The sequence below is a fragment of the Dreissena polymorpha genome, chromosome 4, assembly GCF_020536995.1.
Source record: "Dreissena polymorpha isolate Duluth1 chromosome 4, UMN_Dpol_1.0, whole genome shotgun sequence".
In the NCBI taxonomy this organism is placed as follows: Eukaryota; Metazoa; Mollusca; class Bivalvia; order Myida; family Dreissenidae; genus Dreissena; species Dreissena polymorpha.
In genome coordinates, this window is record NC_068358.1 from 59,885,655 (window position 1) to 59,913,093 (window position 27,439).

Sequence of the window (27,439 nt, forward strand, 5' to 3'; positions counted from 1 at the left end):
ATAATTCATGAAATTGTACACATCCTACCTTTGAAAATTGTAGTCTTACAATTCTTAGTATTGTATACTGCTAATTTATGACTTCGATTTGTGCAATAATCGATGTTTAGTCTTCAGATCACATTTACTCTGATGCTTATGGGTAACTGGAAATTGTATGCCCCTGGAAGGGTGGCATATAGCAGTTGAACTGTCCGTCAGTCAGTCAGGATGTCAGTCTGTCCGTCTGTCCGAAAAAAAATTAACGTTGGCCATTACTTTTGCAACATTGAAGATAGCAACTTGATATTTGGCATGCATGTGTATCTCATGAAGCTGCACATTTTGAGTGGTGGAAGTTCAAGGTCAAGGTTGTCCTTCAAGGTCAAAGGTTAAAAAAATATATGTATAATTAAAAGCGGCGCAGTAGTGGGCATTGTGTTTCTGATGAACACATCTATTGTTATATATAAAGATTAAATATAATTCATTAATATACACTAATAGTACATAACTTATGTCCTTGAATCATTATTTAGGTGTTATAATTTTTATATTTCAATCACTTATCAATTTTTTTACTTAACACAGCATGACATGTGATGGTTGTCTGTATTCATATGTTTGACTTAATTGTAACCAGTGTCAAGTGCGCATTATAATCTTGATATTCAACGCAATTTGCATAGCAAAAGAAAATGCAGTTCCACGTTCAGCCTTGTTCTGCAATTCAACGCGTCAGGTGATATGATTGATATCTAAAAATAGTATCGGTGTTCATATTGTGAAACTGGTCTATTATTCGATACTGATTAATTTGATGAATCAAGTTAATTTTTGTTAAATATCTGTTAAATATTTATGCCCCCCTCCGAAGAAGAGCAGGTTTATTGTTTTGCACATGTCGGTCCGAATGTCCATATGTCTGTCCACCAGATGGTTTCCGGATGATAACCCAAGAACGATTTTGCCTAGGATCATGAAACTTCATAGGTACATTGATCATGACCCGAAGATGACCCCTATTGATTTTCAGGTCACTAGGTCAAGGTCACAGTGACCCTAAATAGTAAAATGGTTTCCCGATGATAACTCAAGAACGCTTATGCCTAGGATCATGAAACTTCATAGGTACATTGATCATGACTCGCAGATGACCCCTATTGATTTTGAGGTCACTAAGTCGAAGGTCAAGGTCAGGGTGACCCAAAATAGTAAAATGGTTTCCGGATGATAACTCAAGAACTTATGACTAGGATCATGAAACTTCATAGGTACATAGATAATGACTGGCAGATGACCCCTATTGACTTTCAGGTCACTAGGTCAAAGGTCAAGGTCACAGTGCCAAAAAACGTATTCACACAATGGCTGCCACAACAATTGACAATCCATATGGGGGGCATGCATGTTTTACAAACAGCCCTTGTTTGAAATTTATTTTATGACATTAAAGTAATGTATAGGGAATTTAGTTACCTACACATTCTTTGAAAAGAAATTTGAATTGTAAATGTATACTTCATTTATTTTGTAGGAATTCTGTACAACTGTGGAACCATGTATGGTACGTGACCGCACAATGTTGGTTGGCTAAAGGATATTGGAATAAGCAAAGGTAAATTGTATGTGAAGGAGTCTTGACAATTGCAAATATAGTTAGTTTTTGTGTAAGGCTCGCAGAAAGTGACCCTAGCCTTCATATATAAATAAAAAGCTGAAAGAGTATTTATGAAAAATCGTGTAATCAAGTTTGCAATATGTTACATTTGATTTATAAGCTCATCTTTTTTTTTGAAAAAAAAAAGAGATATTGTCATCATCTTGGCGTCGGCGTCTGCGTCGGCGTCCGGTTAAGTTTTGTGTTTAGGTCCACTTTTCTCATAAAGTATCAAGTATAAAACTTATTTACTTACTACCATGAGGGGACTGGGCAGGCAAAGTTAGATAACTCTGGCGTGCATTTTGACAGAATTATGTGCCCTTCTTATACTTAGAAAATTGAAAATTTGGTTAAGTTTTGTGTTTAGGTCCACTTTATTCCTACAGTATCAAAGCTATTGCTTTCATACTTGCAACACTTACTATCATAAAGGGACTGTGCAGACAAAGTTATGTAACTCTGACTGGCATTTTGAAAGTATTATGTGCCCTTTTTATTCTTAGAAAATTGAAAATTTTGTTAAGTTTTGTGTTTTGGTCCACTTTACTCCTAAAGTATCATAGATATTGCTTTCATACTGGGAACACTCGCAAATTATCATAAGGGGACAGTACAGGACAAGTTGAATAACTCTGGTTGTCATTTTGACAGAATTATGGTCCTTTTCTTATTTAGTAACTTTGAATATATGGTTAAATTTTGTGTTTTGATCTACTTTACTTCTCAAGTATCAAGGCTATTGCTTTCAAACTTCAAATACTGTCATGCTATCATAAGTTACTGTAGCTGGCAAGTTGAATTTTACCTTGACCTTTGAATGACCATGACTCTCAAGGTGAAATTATTAAATTTTGCTAAAATTTCCATAACTTCTTTACAAGCGTTACAAAGCAACTCTTATCTGACATACCACAATAGACTCCACCCAAACCATCCCCCCACGCCCCCCCACCAAAAAAAGAAAAAAGTACTTTTTTTTTTCATTTTGAAAGATCATCTAATAAATGACCACACCCTCACACTATACCCCCTGCCCATTTTTTTTAAACATGGCTAATAAACACAAATATTTATTTTTTTCATTTTTGGAAGATAGTGTAATAAATGACCACACCACCACACTATACACCCTTCTCCACCCCACCTCTCCCTCCTTTGTGATTGAAGTATTGAGATAGGTCCCTTCAACTTTAAAAAAAATAGATGAGAGGTCTGAACCTGCAGGGCGTGCTCTTGTTAACAATCAAATGAGACATAACTTAGAAGCTTCACTTCATTTACTTTGTCAGGCTGGCGTAGTGGATATGGTGTTCACCAAGTGATGGGAACATTTTGGGTTCAACCCTGTTTATTAGCGGTCTCTTTATCTTCATATATACAAAGTAATGATTACTCCCAGAAAACGGACTCTAGAATGTCTTAATAAGCATAAAGCTTTCAATGCAATCAAGCATAATTAATATGGCTAAACTCTAGCATGAATTTTACTTTTGTATTTCAGGGACTCAACATTACACAGTCATTTCAACATGTAGAGTCTTGTCAGCAATGATGGAGCAGTACTTCAGATTTCCAGAATCTCGTCATGAGCTGAAGATCATTGCCTATGAATTTCATGAATGATGTAAAATGATAGGACTGTTGATGGAACCCACAGTGCATGTCCTGCTTCAACATCTGAGCATAGGTCCTTGTTTATCAGCAGTTTAGTTCTTCAAGCAGTCTGTGACAGTTACTTGAAATGTTTGGACATATGACCTGGATGGCCAAGTTCTGTGCATGATGCCCATTTAAATAGGAACGGCCCAGTGGCGCATTAAATGGACATTTTTCGAATGTTCTCGAGGATTCAGCTTACCGCCTGACAAGAAATCTTGCTTTTTGTTCAGTATCGAGGCCATGGACATTTGTATCATTTGCAAAAGATACTGCGATATTTGTGCCTTTGTTCATGCTTTATAGTTGATTAACAATTGGAAGCCATAACCTGTTTTTATGATGGTGTTAGTGGGACAATGAATTTTGTAAAGATTTAAAGACTGGAAAAGATAATTAAAAGTCAAAAGAGTTCTGCTATTGTTAAGCTTGCTTTATTGATTTGTAATGTTAGAAAGATAGCATTATTAACAGAATAAAATGTCCATAATTTGAATATTCTACTGTTTTCAGCAACATTTAATTTGATATAGTACAAAATGCTGCATCATGTTATATCATGATCTGTTTTGTGAACAATGACCTTTCAATGTATATTTAATAATTTGTCAATGGGTGTTACACGCATAAGCCCTACCATTAGCCCAAAAAGGAATTGCTTAGGAGTTTTGCCCCCTTCTAGAGAAAAATACTTCTCAGAAACAATTGCATTTTGGAAAGTCTATGGCTAGTAAAATTTGGATTCCTTTTGGATACCCAAGGTTACCAATTTATGTTTAATAAATTTGCAATAAAAAGCTTTGACAGAACATAATGTCACAGAGTCGAACACGTGTATGGAATAAAGTGGAAGTTGATTAAATGAGTAATACACATTATATGCTTCTTTGATTAAAAGTTTGTGTTTTCACTAAAACTGCAAACATAGTGAGCTTTAAAGTATTGCAAAGACCTATCAATATTGATAGGTCTTTGAGTATTGCAACTAAATAAAATATTCAGGTTTAAATTGTATTATTTGAATGCACTGTCTAATACATATGAGCCTCGCTCTGTGAAAAAGGGGTTTAATGCATGTGCACTCCAGATTAGCCTGGGCAGACCGCACAGGCTAATCAGGGAGGATACTAAACGCACATGCATTAAACCCCTATTTCACAGAGCAAGGCTCATATATGTTTAATAAACCAAAGATAATCAAAACAAAATGAGACATTTAACCCTGTACCACTCAAAAACGCACTAAGACACATTCGAGAATAAATTTAATTTAAGACCTTTCTTACTATATTAAAGTTTTAAAGGCTTTGTTTCCAACCCATGGATACTGATGAGCAGCAAACAGCATAAAACCTGAACAGATTGTGAGTTACTTGCAGGCTGTTCTGGTTTTATGATGTTTGCATGTAGAAAATTTAAAATTTCCTCAAGGCAGGAAAAGGTTAATAATAACACAACAGCAATTATACTTAAGTTATTTTAAGACTTCATACTAATGCAAGTAACTTGCAACTGTCTAACCAAAATCGGAGATGGTGGAGGGCAAAATTAATGGCTGTGCACCTTAAATTATCTATTCATACTCATACAATATAATGTTGATCTACAGTATCTTGTACAGCATGCATCTAATACTACAGCCAAATTTGCTTACAAATAATATTACAAGAAACACAAGTCATTAAAGACTTAACTTTATTGCATCAACCATTTAGCAGGAATAAAATATAAAGAGAAAAATTATGGCAATTTTTTCATCTGAACATGCAAGTCTTCATATACAATCCCATTGCATATAAAAACGACAGTTTACTATTTTTCCGTTCTATATGTCAGCATAAAGACAAGATGGTATTCACTGTGCAATAAAACACAAGCAATCATATTAAAATTGCTTTTAATTATATGAACTGTACCTTCACTAACATTCAAGAATTTTAATATAAATACATGATGAAAGATGAGCTTTTTCTTGTCTTAAAATAACTTGATACTTTGCAATGACCAAACAATACAACTCAACATACAAATTATCCAACAAAATATATTTTAATGACACAATATTTTTATTCAACAATAGGAATAGCTTAAGGTTGTAACATATTACACTAAAGTCACAGTGTCAATCTAAGCAAAGAGTAGAATCATAAAGAGATGTCCACAACGGATGATGTGCAAGCTGGCTCTGACTCAGATTTCCACATCAGTTGATGTGCAAGCTGGTTATTACAAGAATGTGAACAACCGATGACGTGCAAGCTCTAAGACAGATATCCACAACAGAGATTGTCCTTGCTGGCTCTGACTAATGTCCATAAGTATATAACATGCAAGCTATCTCTGACTGATGTCCTAAACATATGACGTGCAAGCTGGCTCTAACACAGATGTCCACAACAGATTACGTGCAAGCTAGCACTTACACGGATGTCCACAACAGAGGATGTGTAAGCTGGCTCTAACACTGATGTCCAAAAGAGATGACGTGCAAGCTGGCTCTTACACGGATGTTCACAACAGATGACATGCAAGCTAGCACTAGCACTGATGTCCACAATAGAGGACGTGCAAGCTGGCTCTAACACGGATGTCCACAACAGATGACATGCTTTCCATACAAAGGGGACCCCCGCTAAAATACATATACTTATATAGTAAATATCGGGATTGTCATTTTTCGCGGAACTTTCACTTTCCGCGAAAAACCAATGCCAGCATGGCAATAAAACACTACATACAAATCGAAATCTAAAATGCGCGGAACTTTCATATATTTTCCGTCGGAGCAATTATTTTTCAACCCTGTAGAAAAAGCGGGCTCAATTAATCGCGCGGAACATTATTTATCTACTCTGTACAAACAGTAGTGTTTAAAATCGCGCGGAGATTGTAGAATGCTATTTTAAGAAGTCTATTAAAGAGAGAAAATCCAGTAAATACCAGATCCAAAAAGCGCGGAACACAAATATCGTCCGCGAAAATTAAGCATTGAATAACTGTACAAATCTCGGGTTGTTAGGTGTTAGAATCCCTAGTTACCCGAAAAATTTGATTGGATCCGATACTTAGAAATAACCAATCAGATACTTTGTAACAAATGCAACACAATCAGTGCGTTCAGTAAGTATAACGTTTCAAGATGGCGGAGCGAATTGCATGGTTATTGTTTCTACTCGATGGATTCGCAGATAATTCGGAAATAGATCAGATTGGGATCACTAACTTTATTGCATACGATCATTTACATGTATTACCTGGTTTGTATTTGTACTATTTAATATTGTGTAAAACTATCGGATAATTTGCATAATGGTGACAATCGTTAATTAAATGAGCCGCGTTCTGAGAAAACTGGGCTAAATGCATGTGCGTAAAGTGTCATCCCAGATTAGCCTGTGCAGTCCGCACATGCTAATCAGGGATTACACTTTCCGCTTTTATGGTATTTTTAATTTCAAGGAAGTCCCTTCTTACCGAAAATCAAGTTTATGCGGAAAGTGTCGTCCCTGATTAGCCTGTGCGGACTGTACAGGCTAATCTGGGATGACACTTTACGCAGATGCACTGAGCCCAGTTTTCTCAGAACGCGACTGAAATAATAACTTATTGTAATGTAATGTACTTGTGTCTTGTATTCGTTCAGTTGAACGTCAATATATTAATAAATTTATTTTTGTTTTCAACCTATTAATTAAAATAAGGTATTGTTTTTAATCCGTTTTTAGTTTCGTTATAGCTGACCTAGATTAAAACATTTCGTCATAAATTAATGAATAAAATTATTAATAAATTTATGTTTTTATATAATTTATATATAAATTGTGTTGGTGTGTGTTTCCAGTAATGGTTGAAGATATGTCAAACAAATTGTGCCTCTCTATACAGACAGATTTCAGGTCTCAATTTCAACTTCAAAGGTCAACATATCACTGATATCAGGTATGTCAGCTATTGGTTTGTATTATTTGTATCCACATTGCAGCAAGAATAACTGGATAACTTAACATTTCAATAGCTATTACATGTAATTTAAATTAATCATGTTTCTAAATCATCCACCAAATGCGGCTAATTCTCCACTTGAAAGTGTTGTATGTTTGAAGTTTTTTGTGACAAAAACTTGGAGTAGATCTATTTTACTCCCAAACTTCCTTTCAAGAAAGTGCAGCCGCTGTAGTGATGGAAAATCTACTCCTTTAAAATATTTATAAGTGAATAGACCCTTTTCACAATAAGCCAATAGCGTGTAGTCAAATGATTTGCAGAATTCGAGAATGAGGCTTAATGTGTAGAGATTTCTAATAGTGCGTCGCAATATTGCTCTGCTTTTGATCATTTAGCGATTTAATGATATTGCCAACATAAGTTGACTTTGTCAGTATCAGCCGTTAATTACTTAATATATACTTTCCATTTTAAGTGCCAATATATGAAATACATTTTCTTGATTAAAGTACTTGTTTGTATTCATTTTTTTTGCACAAATTCTGACACTCCAAGTATGGCTTTCAATTCTTAGTGTGTTAATTGACAGTCTAAAACTTATTGGATTTTCTGACACTCTTTGTTTGGGCATTATTTGGGCGATCGATCAATTATTTTGTTTATTGATAGATCTTGCGTTTAAATGCCCCTGTATTCAGCACAAACCCATAACCTAGTTATGATCAGATACTGTGCAGACAATTACTAAATAACAACATGATGTCATAAACCACAGGTTGCAGATATCTGGTCATTTGACACAATTAATGACACCTCCATGTAACCATGCCTTCTCGTGGTTGTAGCATTGCGTAGCTGTTTCTTGGAATAATTTAACGCCAAACTCTCAATTGTTGCTTTTATTGAACATAAAAGATATTGTCAACATTGAAAGTCATCTGTCCAAACAGATTGTCAGAAACTAAATACTGTATAGATATAAGCCAGTTTTATCATAATTATAAAGTGTTTTATACCTATATATTTTAAATATTTCAAAAATTTAATGCTAAACATTATTGTCATTTTCTTCTATTTTATAGGACTTTGTCTTATGCTTGATTCAACTCTTACATGTTCTATGATTCATGAAATAGTTCACACACTAATACATCCATACCTTTGAGAATTGTAGTCGTATAATACTTTGTATTGTATACTGCGAATTTATGACTTCGATTTGTGCAATAATCGATGTTTAGTCTTCAGACCACATTTACTCTGATGCTTATGGGTAACTCGTATTTTTATGCCCCCGGTAGGGTGGCATATAGCGGTTGAACTGTCAGTCAGTCAGTATGTCAGTCTGTCCGTCCGACCGAAAAAAAACTTTAACGTTGACCATTACTTTTGCAATATTGAAGATAGCAACTTGATATTTGGCATGCATGTGTATCTTATGAAGCTGCACATTTTGAGTGGTGGAAGTTCAAGGTCAAGGTCATCCTTCAAGGTCAAAGGTCAAAAATAATAATAATTTTTTTTTAAGCGGCGCAGTAGGGGGCTTTGTGTTTCTGACGAACACATCTCTTGTTATTTATAAAGATTAAATATAATTTATTAATATACACTAATAGTATTAAATATTATGTCCTTGAATTATTATTTAGGTATTATAATTTTTATATCAGAATTACTTATTAATTTATTGACTTAACACAGCATGACATGTGATGGTTGTCTGTATGCATATGTTTGACTTAATTGTAACCAGTGTCAGTTGGCATTAAAATCTTGATATTCAACGCAATTTGCATAGCAAAAGAAAATGCAGTTACACGTTCAGCCTCGTGATGTAATTCGACGCGTCAGGTGATATGATTGATATCTTAAAATAGTATCGCCTATATAATCGGTGTTCATATTGTGAAACTGGTCTATTATTCGATTATGATTAATTTGATGAATCAAGTTAATTTTTGTTAAATGTCTGTTTAAATATTAAGAAATTTATTTTATAACAATAAAGTAATATATAGGGAATTGAGTTACCTACACATTCTTTTAAAAGAAATTTGAATTGTAAATGTATACTTCATTTATTATGCCCGCCTTCGAAAGAGGGGGTATATTGCTTTGCACATGTCGGTCTGTCTGTCTGTCGGTCGGTCCGTCCACCAGGTGGTTTCCGGATGATAACTCAAGAACGCTTGGGGCTAGGATCATGAAACTTCATAGGTACATTGATCATGACTCGCAGATGACCCCTTTTGATTTTGAGGTCACTAGATCAAAGGTCAAGGTCACGGTGACCCGCAATAGTAAAATGGTTTCCGGATGATAACTCAAGAACGCTTAGGCCTAGGATCATAAAACTTTGTAGGTAGATTGATAAGGGCTGGCAGATGACCCCTAATGATTTTCAGGTCACTAGTTCAAAGGTCAAGGTCACGGTGACCCGAAATAGTAAAATGGTTTCCGGATGATAACTCAAGAACGCTTATGCCTAGGATCATGAAACTTCATATGTACATTGATAATTACTCGCAGATGACCCCTATGGATTTTCAGGTCACTAGGTCAAAGGTCAAGGTCACGGTGACCCGAAATAGTAAAATGGTTTCCGGATGATAACTCAAGAACGCTTATTCCTATGATCATGAAACTTGATAGGTAGATTGATCATGACTGGCAGATGACCCCTTTCGATTTTCAGGTCACTAGGTCAAAGGTCAAGGTCACGGTGACCCGAAATAGGAAAATGGTTTCCAGATGATAACTCAAGAACGCTTATGGCTAGGATCATGAAACTTCATAGGTACATTGATCATGACTGGCAGATGACCCCTATTGATTTTCAGGTCACTAGGTCAAAGGTCAATGTCACAGTGACAAAAAACATATTCACACAATGGCTGTCACTACAACGGAGGGCCCATATGGGGGCCATGAATGTTTTACAAACAGCCCTTGTTTTGTAGGAATTCTGTGAAACTGTGGCACCATGTATGGTACGTGAGCGCACAATGTCTGTTGGAAAAAGGATATTGGAATAAGCAAAGGTAAATTTTATGTGAAGGAGGCTTGACAATTGCAAATATGGTAAGTTTTTTTGTAAGGCTCGCAGAAAGTGGCCCTAGCCTTCATATGTAAACAAAAAGCTGAATGAGTATTTATGAAAAATCGTGTAATCAAGTGTGCAATCTGTTACATTTTATTTATTAGCTCATCTATTTATTTATTTTTTTAAATTATGAGCTATTGTCATCACCTTGGCGTCGGCGTCCGGTTAAGTTTTGTGTTTAGGTCCACTTTTCTCATAAAGTATCAAGTATAAAACTTAGTACATTTACTTAATACCATGAGGGGACTGGGAAGGCAAAGTTAGATAACTCTGGCGTGCATTTTGACAGAAATGTGTGCCCTTTTTATACTTAGAAAATTGAAAATTTGGTTAAGTTTTGTGTTTAGGTCCATTTTAATCCTTAAGTATCAAAGCTATTGCTTTCATACTTGCAACACTTACTATCATAAAGGGACTGTGCAGACAAAGTTATGTAACTCTTAACTGGCATTTGGAAAGTATTATGTGCCCTTTTTATTCTTAGAAAATTGAAAATTTGGTTATGTTTTGTGTTTTGGTCCACTTTACTCCTAAAGTATCATAGATATTGCTTTCATACATGGAACACTCGCAAATTATCATAAGAGGACAGTACAGGACAAGTTGAATAACTCTGGTTGTCATTTTTACGGAATTATGGTCCTTTTCTTACTTAGTAACTTTGAATATATGGTTAAATTTTGTGTTTTGATCTACTTTACTTCTCAAGTATCAAGGCTATTGCTTTCAAACTTCAAATACTGTCATGCTATCATAAGTTACTGTACCTGGCAAGTTGAATTTTACCTTGACCTTTGAATGACCATGACTCCCACGGTGAAATTATTAAATTTTGCTAAAATATTCCATTACTTCTTTACAAGCCTTACAAAGCAACTCTTACCTGACATACCACAATAGACTCCACACAAACCATCCCCCACGCCCCCCCAAAAGAAAAAAGTACTTTTTTTCATTTTGAAAGATCATCTAATAAATGACCACACCCTCACACTATACCCCCCGCCCATTTTTTTAAACATGGCTAAAAAACACAAATATTTATTTTTATCATTTTTTCATTTTTGAAGATAGTGTAATAAATGACCACACCACCACCCTATACACCCTTCTCCGCCCCACCTCTCCCTCCTTTGTGATTGAAGTATTGAGATAGGTCCCTTCAACTTAAAAAAAAATAGGTCTGAACCCGAAGGGCGATGCTCTTGTTAACAATCAAATGAGACGTAACTTAGAAGCTTCACTTCATTTACTTTGTCAGGCTGGCGTAGTGGATATGGTGTTCACCTAGTGATGGGAACATTTTGGGTTCAACCCTGTTTATTAGCGGTCTCTTTATCTTCATATATACAAAGTACTGATTATTCCCAGAAAATGGACTCTTGAATGTCTTAATAAGCCTAAAGCTTTCAATGCAATCAAGCATAATTAAATATGGCTAAATTCTAGCATGAATTATACTTTTGTATTTCAGGGACTCAACAATACACAGTCATTTCAACATGTAGAGTCTTGTCAGCAATGATGGAGCAGTACATCAGATTTCCAGAATCTCGTCATGAGCTTAAGATCATTGCTTATGGATTTCATCAATGATGTAAAATGATTGGACTGTTGATGGAACCCACAGTGCATGTCCTGCTTCAACATCTGAGCATAGGTCCTTGTTTATCGGCAGTTTAGTTCTTCAAGCAGTCTGTGACGGTAACTTGAAATGTTTGGACATATGCCCTGGATGGCCAAGTTCTGTGCATGATGCCCATTTAAATAGGAACGGCCCAGTAGCGCATTAAATGGACAATCGTTCGAATGTTCTGGAGGATTCAGCTTACCGCCTGACAAGAAATCTTGCTTTTTGTTCCGTATCGAGGCCATGGACATTTGTATCATTTGCAAAAGATACTGCGATATTTGTGCCTTTGTTCATGCTTTATAGTTGATTCACAATTGGAAGCCATAACCTGTTTTATAGGATGGTGTTAGTGGGACAATGAATTTTGTAAAGATTTAAAGACTGGAAAAGATAATTAAAAGTCAAAAGAGTTCTGCTATTGTTAAGCATGCTTTATTGATTTGTAATGTTAGAAAAATAGCATTATTAACAGAATAAAATGTCCATAATTTGAATATTCTACTGTTTTCAGCAACATTTAATTTGATATAGAACAAAATTCTGCATCATGTTATATCATGATCCGTTTTGTGAACAATGACCTTTCAATGTATATTTAATAATTTGTCAATGGGTGTTACACACATTAGCCCTACCATTGGCCCAAAAAGGAATTGCTTAGGAGTTTTGCCACCTTCTAGAGAAAAATACTTCTCAGAAACAATTGCATTTTGGAAAGTCTATGGCTAGTAAAATTTGGATTCCTTTTGGATACCCAAGGTTACCAATTTCAGGCTGTCAAGCGGTCATACTTTTTCCTACTTTTTCCTACTATTTCCTACTTTTTCATCAGGATCCTACTTTTTCCTATTTTTTTACCAAATCTTCCTACTATTCCTACTTTTTCATTTTCAATGGAGATTTTTTTTTAAAGAGTTTATTTAGTAAACTTGCAGGATGAATAAATCTATGGCATGACTGTGTCCCTGTTAATGTGCATTCATCTAGATGAGACCTGACAACCCATGCTGACTGTCTGCTAGCACCTCTTCAGGAGCATAAATATTTATTTCTTATGTAACTTTTAAAATTATTGACAAGTTTTTTTTTGAAGTAACAATAGTGCCTTGTTTACTTCCTTAGCATTTGTACACTGCAGACTTCACTACCTTACACAGTTCCCAGTGATGCAAGAGCTGAGGGAACCCATTGTTTATTCCAGTTTTATTTTGTTTCCATTGACAACAATTTGACCAAACCTTATGCATGTTTACATGATAGTGCTGTTTGGAATGTAGAGATATAGAGATACATGTATTGTATGAGTGGTTATGTAATATGGAATTTATTACACAAGTTATTGGAAAAAAGATAAAACTGATGCTTTGCCGAGTTTTCATCATTTACAAATATAATGTAATAAATTCTGTATTACATGACAACGGATATGATGTTCTATTGATATCATAGGTACATCATGTTTAGTAATTAAAGATAAATGCACAGAGCCTAAATGCCCTGATACATTTTTATGCTCCCGGTAGGGTGGCATACTGCAGTTGTACTGTCAGTCCGTTTGTCTGTCTGTCTGTGTGTGTGTGTCCGTCCGAAAACTTTAATATGGGCCATAACTTTTGCAATATTGAAGATAGCAACTTGATATTTGGCATGCATGTGTATCTCATGAAGCTGCACATTTTGAGTGGTGAAAGGTGAAGGTCATCCTTCAAGGTCAAAAGTTAAAAAATACAATCCAAGGGAAGTAATAAGCTTTAAAAGGGAGATAATTTCTAAACCTGCCAAATGATATATTGAAATTTTATTTCAAAGCTGCGCAATAGTGGGCATTGTGTTTCGGACAAACACAATTCTTGTCTAATGATGCCATAGCTAGTGAGGTAACTTCAAGGTGTTAAAGCGAAGTATTAAAATTATTAAACGGCATTACTACAATACCGCAAAGTCATCAATAATGTAAAAGCCATTATTTGAAACTGGAATAAACAATGTAGTGCAACTGATTCATTGCCCAATCAATGCTGTCATAAAAGATGTCAGGTCCTATCTCCAGTTGCATATTCTGCTCTGCAATGACCAGTCATTTTGAATGTAACTTAAGTCATTATAACTGCACCCTATTGTCAATTTAAAGGTTTCACAATGTAGCTGTAGCAGAGCATTTACACTGCTTTATATACTAGTATTAATCTTGTACAACAAGTTGGTGTATCACTAAATAAATTTGGTCTTCTGCTTAAGGATATAACATGCACAATATAATTACGATTTTTATATCGATACACAGAAGACCTCTAACCACTTATTTGATGATACACCAAAATGAACAGCATCTAATTACATGTATACTTCTTTATCAGGGTAGCTTTGCTTGAAACTTAATTATCATAGATACACTATAAGTGCTAAAATTTCTAGTGGGAAAACAAAGTTTAACCCTTCATGGATGGAGAAGTTGGACAACAGTGGAAAAACACTGGGATCATGGTGCAAGAGAGATACCGGCAATGAGTTTGCAAGAAACGGCCACCGGAAAAACTTTGCGAAACCGAAATTTCGCAAACTTAAGTACCCTTTTTCTTGAAGGTTTGCTTATTTGTGATAAAGTATAAGATACAAGTCTAACTTGTGATTAATAATTGGTTATTTTTGCTTGTTAAATGCGTTTTCTTCATTATGAACTTTATTTGCAAAGTTGGGGTTCCCATGGGATTTTTGTATTTTCCCATGGGATTTTTCATTATCCCATGGGAATTTTGGTTTTTCCCATGGGATTTTTCTCCAGCTTTTTTTATGGGAGAAAAAATCCCATGGGATTTTCAAAAACATAAAACACGTTCGTTTGTGCTTAGTTATCGATTTTAAGCATTGTTAAAGCATTTGTGATTATTTTCGTTCAATTTACTTTGATAGAAAAAAAATCCCATTTTTTTATGGGAAAAAAAAATTCCATGGGATTTTTTTCTGATTTTTAGAGATTTATTCATGTAACCTTCAGAAACACTACCTTTTAACAAATGATGAGCATTTCTCGCAATTTCAACGCGTTAAATCGTGTTAAAAAAAAAAACAAAAAAAAACATGGGATTTTTTTGTCCCATGGGATTTTTTTGTCCCATGGGATTTTTGTTCAAATGGGATTTTTTTTAAGGTATAAGTTTCTAAAAGCTATATAATAATAATAATAATAATAATAATAATAATAATCACAATAATAATAATAATAATAATAATCGTGCTCAATATGAAGAATTTGTACTTTTAAGCGACTAACATTTTTATTCGAGCCGATCGTCGAGTCCGAATGGTGAGTATAAGAGCAATTTACCAGTACAAATAAATCTCACTTGTGTAGAGAACGCTACCGTACTATAAAATAATCTTGATAATAAGTCATATCATTTCTCGACAGAAAATGAAAACAGTATCCATATTGATGTCAGCAATTTCCCCTGCTATGATAAATATTGACAAAATGAAAAACCTTGACAATAATTCCGTGTCGAATACGCATTAGATTATAGCAATCAAATTCATATAAGCATTGATAAGATAATATGCGAAAATGGGTCTTATGTCAAATACGGCCAGCGTAGCTCCATTCCATAATGTCCGGTATTAAGTCACGTCAAGTTTCGTGGTCGAATTATAGCATAATAATCATTTTCACATTACGCGAATCATATGAGTTTCCCTACATATATTGTGTTACAATTTATGTTACACTAATGTGCGATGAGGAAAAGGGGATTTCGGTAATTCTACATTCGCCCGCCTAGTACCGAAATCCCCATATTAACGCCTTAAAGGGTCAATAGGTCATCGGTATGAATGGTTTTTGACTTCACATGAATGTTTAGGTGCAAAAAAATGATATTAATTTTAATTATTAAGCACTCTTGACAGCATTAAGTTGCCTCTCAGTGGGGATTTCGGTAATTCTTAACAAGCACATAAACCCGCGCTGGTACCGAAATCCCCGCTGTACAAACCTTCAAGTGTAAAAAAAATACTGATTTAGGTTTAAATAAAGGGAACAATAGTATTTTTGGCCACCAAAAAGCACTTCCGCGTCAACAAAAAGATTGCAATTATGTCAGAAACCCAGCTTTTCATTGTATATATTGCAATACACCATCGGCCGCCGAGAGCGGAATACTGCGCTTGGCCGCTAAACAATGTGGATTGCATCAAATTACATGTCAATTTTCGATTTTATTACAAAAATAAACACTGCCTTTTTACAAATATGTCAAGCACGTACACTTAACAAAAAAATCAATATATCTTTATGTAATGTAGAAAAGTAAAGCGCTTTATATATAACAATGTTTTATAATGTCTCTCTGGTTGAGAAAAAAAACTAAACAAAACCATGTAGAACATATAATATGTTTTCATAATTAAAAAAAATATATTTAATGATGCACGTGATGTTTTATAATTGATATAAGTTCACGTGTCATTGAACGAGTTAAGGAAGAGATGCGAATTAAATTACACATAATTAAAAACTGATACTATACTGTCAGCTTGATTTATAAATTGTGTTCCATCGCGCCAATATATTCATTGTTCCATGAAATTGTGTATAAAAGCAAAACGATTGAAATTATGTCAGAAATCCTGCTTTTCACATGAAATGATCTTTAACACTTTATTTATTCCAATCAGGTAAATAACAAATACAATAATAGGGGAAGTCTATACTGTGTTAGAAACTTGTTGTGGTGATCCCTATCTTATCCGCTCAATACACATCCACCTGGCTACTGTACAGAAAAAATAAGATTTACTTCCAAAATAACTGATTTCATTAATTGCTAACTTGTTGTCTACGTTTTAAATTAACAACGATAATGGATCAACATCACCGTTGCACAATTATTAAGTTCACAGTAATCTGTACTTTAAATAGAGGTAGACTAATTTAAGACGGTGCTAATAAAGAACAAAGCGTGAATGTGGATATTAAGAAATTAGATCCTTTTTTGCATGACACTGGCAATATATCATTTTATCTTATATAAATAAGCCACAATTAAGACATGGATAAAATTAAAATAAGACACATTTGCATCTTTCATTTCTTGAAAAAAATAATAAGCACGCAGTCACATATAAATAAGATACATTGAAGACACAGAAAAAAATAAATAAGACACATTTGCATCTTTCACTATATTTTCTTAAAAAAACATGTGAAACTGAAGAAAAACATTTATTACTGACACATTATTCTAAAAGTCGACTGACAACTTAAGTTCAAACAGGGATTTACAATTAAATAAGATCCATTTTCGCATGATGCTGGTTGTAGAGCAAGCATTACATTTCTTACTGACACATTATTCTAAAAGTCGACAGGCAACATAAATTCAAAGAGGGAACCACAATTAAATAAGATCAATTTTCGCATGATACTGGTTGTATAGCAAGTAGTCACATATTAATTACAGCTTGCATTAGTTGCAATAATTTTGTTAAGTGCGCGTGCTTCTGAACGTTGCGTTAAGCGAGAGTGTTGTCATTTTGTTAGTTTTATATTTTGGTATTATGTATGATTATTGCTTGTTTTGAATTTGAAATAAACGCTTTCTGGCAAATAAGCATCGTCTTAATTTTAATACAAATAATGAACATTTGACATACAAAATGTCCAATAACATACCGGCAATAACATTATATATATGTTAATTTCTTTGCATGTTTATACCGAAATTATAGCCGACATCGGCAGTTAGGGAAATTTTGTGACACACTTTAACACATCAAACATGCATGATAGTTCTTTTTTCATATGATATTCCCCTGGTTGCTTACCGGTGTATTGGTGCAGTTGATAACCCCGCCGGGACTACAGTAGGGTGCTAATACACACATGTATCGTGTTCAATACAATCGTCTTAATTTTAATACAAATAATGAACATTTGACATACAAAATGTCCAATAACATATCGGCAATAACATTATATATATGTTAATTTCTTTGCATGTTTATACCGAAATTATAGCCGACATCGGCAGTTAGGGAAATTTTGTGACACACTTTAACAAATCAAACATGCATGATAGTTCTTTTTTCATATGATATTCCCCTGGTTGCTTATTGGTGTATTGGTGCAGTTGAAAACCCCGCCGGGACTACAGTAGGGTGCTAATACACACGTGTATCGTGTTCAATACCCGATCCATGCTACAACGTGTAAGAACGGGAATTTCGGTAATTCTACCTTTTTAAGCTTGCGCACCACTAATGGGCACATATCCAAATATAATTTAATTAATTATTTTCCTAATCAGCATCATTTCACTAAACTACATGCAAATTTATAAGTAGGCTTTCCATGCTTAAAAAAAATAAACCGATTTTTTCAAAACCTACCTTACGCTCGGCTTTTGTCCAGTTTATTTTCACCCCTGAGGTATATAAAAGTTCCATAATTCATTCAAATTTCCAAATATGGGCATGCAGTTGGTGTGTACAGATGCAGAAAAGGTGTTTAAAGTTTAAACAAGATGAAATAAGTATTCTTTTACAGACATTTATTTTTTACAAATTTTAATCTATGGAATAGCCCCATGAAATGTAAGTGATTTCAGCCAAGTAAAAATTGGGTCGGTTAAAAAGAAAGTGTCATAAAATTCAAAATAGTATCATTTAAGTAATATTTTAAACTAAGTTTTTATAGAAACACTATATACAGCAAAAATACCAAAAAATAGACAGATTTACCGTTTACTTTTTGAAATAAAAATAAAAATGCAACATGCATCATTCGTATTTTCAGCAGTAAATTAATCAATTTAGCCATAACGTTGTTTTAATTTTAAAATTGAAGGATGTGCATACAATTGTCAACATATTTAACAATAAACATAGCTTATGTGCTATATTAAATCAAATTACGTTAGAAAAGAAATAAAACGCGTCGCAAAAAGTATGCGATGTCGGCAGGAATCGAACCTGCGCGGGAAAATCCCAATAAATTTCAAATTCATCGCCTTACCCACTCGGCCACAAACCTTCACATCTGTGTAACCTTAAATTAGATATATATAAATAAACAGGTAAAAAGGCTCGCTCGATCTTTGAAGAAATCGCGAAATCGTATTTTTCAGATGATAATTGGATCAAAGTCAATATTTATAGTGAAAATAATGTAATCTAAATGAATAAGTTAAACATATATCAAAATTCGAAGTTTGAAAAAAATAAAATGCATCTCTCGGAAATAAGCGATCATTGAAGATCGGCAATGGCTTATGTATGAAGTGAAAGGACAGTTGAAAGTTTCCATTTTGCACGTTAATGATTCTGATAATATGGTGACAAAGGCAGCAGTCCTATGTAGTATTGTGTTTGACCGGAGAGTAGCGTGATCTTTGTCGGTGTTGGGCGCTCTGAGGGCGCAATCCGGCTACATAGGTACATAGGAACCTCTTGTGGCTATAGTCCATGGATCGGGTTCGGCAGACAGGGAACATGTAAATTTTTATATGTATGTTTTATATCTTAATTACCTAAACGTATATTTATCCTGGTTACTTATTTACTGAGGTTTGAGTTAGTCGCAATGATTGTAGATACGTTGTACTATATTTAGTAAGTATTTGGAGGACGAGTGGCACGGGCACGCGCTTTATTATCACTTATGCAAGGAACGCGTTTTGTTTATATACGTATTTTTGATATTCCGATAGGCTTGAAGGAGGTAACTTATTCAAGTAAAACGCGATATTTTTTGCGATGCCTTTTTATAACTCTTGTTTAATTAATTACATACGAATATACAGCTAAATTTAAGATGATTTTTACCAGAAATTTTTTTCGGAGAAAGATATATTGAGATTTTGATATTCCATATAATGCGAGTCTCCATATATATTTTCTATTGCAGGGGAGGTAATTTTAATTTTTTAAAGTCTCCGAATTGGTCTTTGTTGTATCTATTTACGTTTATTTTCAAGCTAATGGCGATTAAAAAATTAATTATTATTAGTATGTGCTCACATGGATATTGGTACGGATATATCGTGTTCATATAACTGTTACTACATCCATTTCATTCATCATTCAGGTTGGGCAACACAAATCTCGTGAAGAGGCCAGTAGGACCTGTAAACAAACTCTCATACGCACACTCTTCACTCATCGTGGCGCTCTCGCATGTCTGAGGCGATATATAAGACCGATGTCATATATAAAACTGTATTCGCTGGTATTTTCGGTTGATATGTTTGATTGCTTAGGACGCAATGAATATAGTGTATTTATATTTAATCGAAGTGAGCTCATTGTTGTTTCTGGCGGTATTTCTGGTAATAGTTTCGCGATTAAAGACGTCGGTTCTCGGTTAGGTGTGGAATGTTCTTATTTGTTAATGTGCCAAGTGCTTAAAGGCGGTTTATCGCACTTTATTAGTCGGCGTTTCAAGAGAATGGGTAATAACTGCAAATCAGTAGGTGCTTAGAAGACTTAAGTACGGCAAGAACCACAACTCACTCTGCTAGGAACGATTACCACTGCCTGTCTGCAGCAGACGACAAATGATTCTGCTCTAGCAGTGAATGTATATACAGCTTGTAAACGCCATTGGCCAGTCTAGTGTTTATCATTAAAATATGCACATATTGGCTGCTTTCATAGAAAAAGAGGCTTAATGCACGTCAAATAAGATTAGCCTGTGCACAATGATAAGCATATGCAATGCGAACAAGCTAATCAAGGACGACAACAGCGAACAACTTCAGTGCCTTCAGCGCTTTTATTTATAATATACATTATGTCCTATGTTATATGGCGTATAGCTACTAATTTATGTGTGTATAAAATATGTTAACCGTCTTTATTTTTTAAATGAATGAAATCATACTGAAACTCTACGAATTGAGGATTAACATGTTTTTATGAGCTGTCAAAGATTATTACAAACAACAATTATTATCTTTTTTAATGCAGACACTTTAAAAGAATGTGGGTGCGGACCCAGGATCCTGCGATAAATCAAACGGAAAGGTACTTTAGGTACTTAAGCTACGTTGAAGAAACTCGGACATTGTTGACGCCCTGTCTTCAATAAATACTGTTTTTGAGTGAGGTAAAACTTACAAATGTATTTGTTAGCCAATTGACGTGTATCGTGGTATTTTGATTTTTTTTTTTTAAATAAAATAAAATTGGTTTCGGTAGAAAAGTCCTGCAACAATTTCGCTAGATTTGAACACATTTTAACACTCCGCATTATGTTATTTTGATTCAATTTTTCATATTTATACCAAGTGAGTTTTCATTTGACCGCCTTGCGGATACAGATCCATTAGCATGTGCTTGTGTATTATAATAACAATTAATGAGTTAATTTACTACTTACAGTATCGTTATTTTCATCAACATCATCGTTTTCATCGTTATCATCATCATCATCATCATCAACATAATCATCATCTCATCATTATCATCATCATTATCATCATCATCATCATCATCATCATCATCATCATCATCATCATCATCATCATCATCATCATCGTCATCATCATCGTCATCATCATCATCATCATCATCATCATCATCATCCATCATCGTCGTCGTCGTCGTCGCCCTCGTCCTCGTCCTGCTCCTCCGCCTCCACCGCATCATCAGCAGCAGCATCGTCATCAGCAACAGCAGCAGCATTATTGTCACTATCACCAACAACATCGTTATGGTCGTCATCGTCGTGATCATCATCATCAGTGTCATCATCATCATCATCATCGTCATTGTTATCGTCGTTGTTCTCCTCCTCGTCGTCGTCATCGTCATCATCGTCGTCATCGTCATTCTCATCATGAACAATTTCAACAACCGTAAAACCTATCGCTCAGCTCATTTTTGCAGTGAATTCGGATGTTATATCAAATCTTTTTGATTAATAGAGTTTGCTGCTTAATGTATTAATAACTAAATAATAATATTGATAATATTGAAAATAAATGGTTTCAATTTTATTTATCCGTTTAAGATGCAGAATTTGACCAAGTCAATTTGTCGCTAAAAGTATTCATTACACATTCAATCCAAAAAGCGTTAAGAGTTGCTATTGAAACTATAATCGCATTCCGATAAAAATGGTGTCTGTATTAGGGCCTGTTTAATTTCTACGCTTCATTGCAATTCATAAAAATATTTTTAAGGGTACCGGTATATCTAGACACACTCTGTTATCCAAACAATCCTTGTGATCATAAACACATAAACAATGAAATATAAATAAAATTAGATGATAAAAAATGGTATCTTCCTTTTTGCTGTTGCAAGTTATCAACAGAGTAGCAAAACTTTTAAATATAAATTATATTCAATTCATAGCACGCTTAAAGATTTGAAGTTTATCTAAATCTATAAGCACACACATATTTATGTTTGTTAATACAAAGCTGTAGCAGTTTTCTGATTGCGCTTGAAAAGATGTGATTGTTGTTGTTGCATTAATAGTATCATTAGTTTGTATTTCCAGATTAGGTATTCCACCATACATTTTGTTTTTAATCAGATGTCTTATAATTGGCATTGCAATATTTCAATAACGAGTAATCAACACAATTGACTTTATGTATTTTTAATTGTTTATCCATATTATCATTAACACTTGAGGGAAAAATAAGCTGTGTCATTTTTTATTTTTTATTTTACTTATGGTTAATACAACTCTGCTTTTACTATATGCCGTAATAATTATAAGTTTCCGTTCACTTAAATATATTGTTTTTCGTGTTGGAAAATTTAAATACGAAAAATATTTAGAGACAAGTGTGCTATGTTTGTTTGTCAATTATTTAATTGAAGTAGAAATAATACATCAGTGTACATAATTTTATTGTGTTGTTCCCTTCGTTCTTTACTTTAAAAATTCAACTTAACAGCTTTGCAATCAACTGAAATAATATATAAAAAGTAAAAAACAATAAACGTTTGGCTTTCTTAATACGATATCATTTCAAACGCTGTTGGAAGGAACCATTGCTTATTAGAGGTTTACAAGGTAATTTACCCAAGTACGCAAATGTAATGGTCGATTGCCCTTAGGCATGATTATGTTTTATTACTTTAATCCGGTTGTAAAAATGCATGACCGAAGGGTCAACAGATAAGCAAAAACAGGGCCAAAATCTGATAAAATAGCGCTGTTTAACTGACTGTACGAAAATCCGTATGTCCGAAAATTTAGAATCATGAAAACATAAATATTTTGGCTTAAAAAGGAAATGTAAGAAAATTTAGAATGTAAGAGAAAATACGGTGGTTTTATGGTGTTTAAATCGATTAGAAATAGCAAAACCTAAAGACATTATCTCAAGTGTGATTTTCAAAAGATTTTATATGAATGTACACACACGGTAAAACTAGTCTATTAAAATGCAATACCTGCATAGGTTCTCATGTTTTAAATATTTATTAAACATAGGTATTTGTGAACACTTGTTGTTATATAATATTGAAATGTACACGCATACTGAACATAAAATCATTAGCATAACGGCTAAGTTGGTTTTTACTAAGATTGCAAAAGTGTTTATTTTATTATTATGAATCTTATGAGGATAATTTTGAAAGTATGACACAGAGTATCTGAAGAAGATATATACATAATCACATATGTTGTTGTTGTTGTGGTTATTGTTTTAATATTTTTATGAGTATCATACATTCAATGACGAATAGCTATTACTTTGTCATACAAACACCATAATTATTATTGGATTGCGGAGATTAAACAAATCGATTCCCTAGTAACTGATATAACTGATACATTTTTTGGAGCGACAATTTGAAACTAAATCTATTATTATTTAAATTTGATTATTTTAATTGCAGACTTTTTTTATTAACCCGATTTAATGTAAACGCAACGTTTCTTTTATTTAAATCGCTGAGTACGAAGCATCAAGCTATTTTTTAATTAATTGACAGTAATCTTTAATGTATATCATAATATAAATTGAAATCAATCTTAATTAAAGCTTGAGTGGTTGGTTTGTAATAAGTTTTGTAAATGTTGCTGTAGGATTAGTATGCACAATAAATACTAACGCTCTGGCATATTGTGATGGTGATATGATTATATATTGCACAATGAATATGTGATGATGTTCTTGTGATAATATTGAGGCTATAATTAGTTTTTGAATTAAGCTAGCTAATTTCGGTTTACTCTCGATTGTCCCACATTTTTATTTTAAGAGTAAAATATCGATAACGGAACATACAGGTAAGTCGCATATCTGGGGCTCGAAAAGGGGTATTTATTTCGTGTATTTATTTGATTAAATTAACAAAACATAAACACAAAAGTGTTTCTCGATAAAAATTTTATTTTTATTTTCTTCCAATAGAGGGAATAAAGACACACTTTATTAACATTTTATATTTAATCACCAATCGATTGAGGAGTTGTTCTCTCATTTCTGTTTATGTATTTACTAACATAAAATAAACAAATAAAATGCTTCTCGATCAATATTTTATTTTGATTTTCTCCAGTAGCATGAAATATAGACTAACTTTAATAATAATCGTATATTTCAAAACCAATTGATTTAATACCCATAGAAAATGTAACAAGAATGTGTTCATATAACATGAATTTGTTCATAGTCAATTAAATTTCCGTACCTCATCAGCCTGTGCGCATTACACAGCATGATATAGCACGCAAATGTCCAACGATCCCAAAACTCAGACAACCCCATGGAAATGTTTCAACCCAAACAAGAAAATCAAAGATGTACAAAATATGAACAGGCATCAGCATACTGCACAACAGTCATAGTCTGATCAAGTAGGCGCCCCTTCATGGCAACAAGTTGTTGGTCAATGTTTCTGTACTTCCTTTTCTTGATGGGTCGGGTGCCCCCCGTTGAGTATTGTAGCTGTCGGATGTAGCTCAAGGATTCTATTTCTTGAAGTGTCCTGATGATACTGTATATGTTCGGGTGCGGATGATAGATAACTTTCTTCAGCATACTATGCCATCCTTCTAGGTTGTTGGTTGTTCTAGGACCGTGTGTGCTGAAATGGTTCCATACTTCCTTCTCGCCTTCGATCCAGTGTTCAGTAACATAGTCGGTAAACGTCTCTACTGCTGCGGGAAGGTCCAAATCTCCTACGTCTGTGAGGGCATTGAACCACACATCTTCCACAGCCTCGATAGGGACAAGCGGAAGAACGGCTGCTCTCCGTACCAAGCGGTGTACATTCTCGTCGGTTCTGTATGCCTCAGTAAGTCCACACGACTGAACTTTTCTCCAAATACACTGTGCGAAGTGAAAGAAGCAGGCCTTTACATCTGTTCTTGGGAAGACATGCCTGGCAGCATTTCTGGGTGCTATCTCGTGGTCCATGAATAAGACGTCTGGTTGAAGGATCAGATCTATCTGCGCGCACTCTCTCACCAGAGCTTCGAATAACCGTCTGTATACTTCCACTGACTTTCCTGGTAGTAGGGCGAACATAACAGGGTACATGTGTCCGTCTACGAAAGTATGCCAGGTGTAGAGCTGGTAGAATTGGTCAGGGCAAGTGTAGAATGTTCCGTCACCGTAAACAGTTCTCGCAGCACACAGGTTCTGTAGATTCGAGTCTGTGGCAAAGACAAGAAATCTCTGGTCGTCTCCCTCGTCTATGAGTAGGAATCGCTGACCCGTAGACGTCTGTCGCATGCATGTTTGTCCAGTTCTGGTATTACTGTTAAGTGTTTGAAGTGTAATTCGTGAACCGACCTATAACTTTACCCTTCTTACCCCTCTTCACACCTACATAAAGGGTGTATTGGTTTTTTAAATGTGGGACAATCGAGACGACACCATTTTGAGATCAATGTACGTCCGATGAGATTTAAAGGGAGTTGGAGGCGTAGGGACAGATTCGTTCGAGTACGCGATCATTTGAGAACAAATAATGTTGAAGCTTTATCGGAATTCCGGAAATTTGCGATCGGTACCGATTTTTCCTGGTTCTTTTTTATTGATTCTGATAAGTTAGCGGCCGGCACGGACATGAATATTAACTGACGAAAACCTCTTCGCTACTTTCCGAAAATCTTCGACATGTTGCAAATATCCGTAATATTCCGCATTGTACTCACCAGAAATTGCAACTAGAAAGACTACAATAAATCAATTAGCTACGGCTCGGGCGGGGATTTACCTTTTATCCCTGTAAGGGACCTAATGCCCCAGACTACCGGCTAATTTTTCCGGAATTCGAACTTGATACACTTGATATCCCTGAATTAAATATTTATATCCGCAATTTTGATCTCTAGAGTGCTGACTGTTAGTATTGTATTTGACTGGAATGACTGTCGATTATGTGTTTTTAAGATTAAAACAAGCTTACGAAGAACTTTGTGTTTGCTTTTTTGTACGCTTTCTTTTTAAAAATGTATTGTCCGCCACGGACGCAACAATTGACCAAATGTACCAGATTGTGGTCTCTTTAAAGTGCTATGTTTTTACTGCCGTGATATCTTTAACAAACTACACATTATTGATCGTGGACGTTTTATACTCTTATTGAATTTGTTTCCCCAAAATATGCTCTTCTATTAGTAGATGTTTAGGTGACGATGTTCTAATTATAGATCTTACACGGCCAAGAAACACTAGATAGGTCTTTGCAAAGAGAGCTGTTGGATATCGTGAATGCGTTCAATGTGGCCTGTTTATTTCAGAAAGCTATGTGCAATGTTTTATGGGGATTTCTATCAAATTGCCAATTGCAAAATTTGATTTAATTCATTCGGACCTACAAGCGGGAAACTTCTTCATTAAAATTCAATGGGCTTTTAAGAAGTTCGTTGAAAGGCCAAATTTGACGTTAAACAGCAACGCCGAAAAAATTGCTACTCAGTCTTATTTATCACTTTTTTGTAAGATGTACCAGTAGACGTTCTTCAGTGAAATTAAGCAAACACACAGTGCCGACAAATATGGAAGGGTATTTAGGTAAAAATTACATCCTTCTTTGTGACTGTGTCATGATTCTTGGTGGTACTTTCAATAAGTATGTAGACACCTTTTCATGCTTGATGACACTTACATCTTGCCTGATGTCCAATGTCTATTTACATTCTGCTTAATGGTATCATGCATGTGTACAGATGCAACATTCTTGTTCGTTAATTGCATGCTGCATATGTGTATGTTGGTTTGTGCAGAGAGACTTGTGCAATAGACGCAGTGCATAATGTAATCAAATATTAATGCGTTTAATAAATTAACGCGATGGTAAGATGTGAGTTTCACCCAAACACAAAGCAACATACTATCATGCATGATACAATGATGTCAATTGACAGTCATTCCGAAATGCTACGGAGGACTACGTAAATTTACGGCGTATAACGGAAATTTTATGTTATAGGAGAAGTTGCGCACCTTTGTAAGATATTTGCTACTGAACCGAAATTAACCGC

At 34.5% G+C, this 27,439-nt stretch overlaps 1 protein-coding gene, 1 long non-coding RNA gene and 1 other non-coding gene across 3 annotated transcripts; all 3 read right to left on the bottom strand.

Moving 5' to 3' along the window:
• Positions 1-3,391: 3,391 nt before the first annotated feature.
• Positions 3,392-12,432, bottom strand: LOC127879993 (uncharacterized). Its single transcript, XR_008049373.1, has 2 exons — positions 12,308-12,432; positions 3,392-3,629 (listed from the first exon to the last, which is right to left on the bottom strand). It is a non-coding gene; the product is annotated as an uncharacterized LOC127879993 (long non-coding RNA).
• Positions 12,433-18,924: 6,492 nt separating this feature from the next.
• Trnas-uga (transfer RNA serine (anticodon UGA)) lies at positions 18,925-19,013 on the bottom strand. The gene has a single exon. It is a non-coding gene; the product is annotated as a tRNA-Ser (tRNA).
• Positions 19,014-24,740: 5,727 nt separating this feature from the next.
• On the bottom strand, positions 24,741-25,483 carry LOC127878462 (uncharacterized). Its single transcript, XM_052424988.1, has one exon. The coding sequence runs from the start codon at positions 25,473-25,475 to the stop codon at positions 24,741-24,743; it is 735 nt and encodes a 244-aa protein (XP_052280948.1). The 5' UTR covers positions 25,476-25,483.
• Between the last annotated feature and the right edge of the window lie 1,956 nt (positions 25,484-27,439).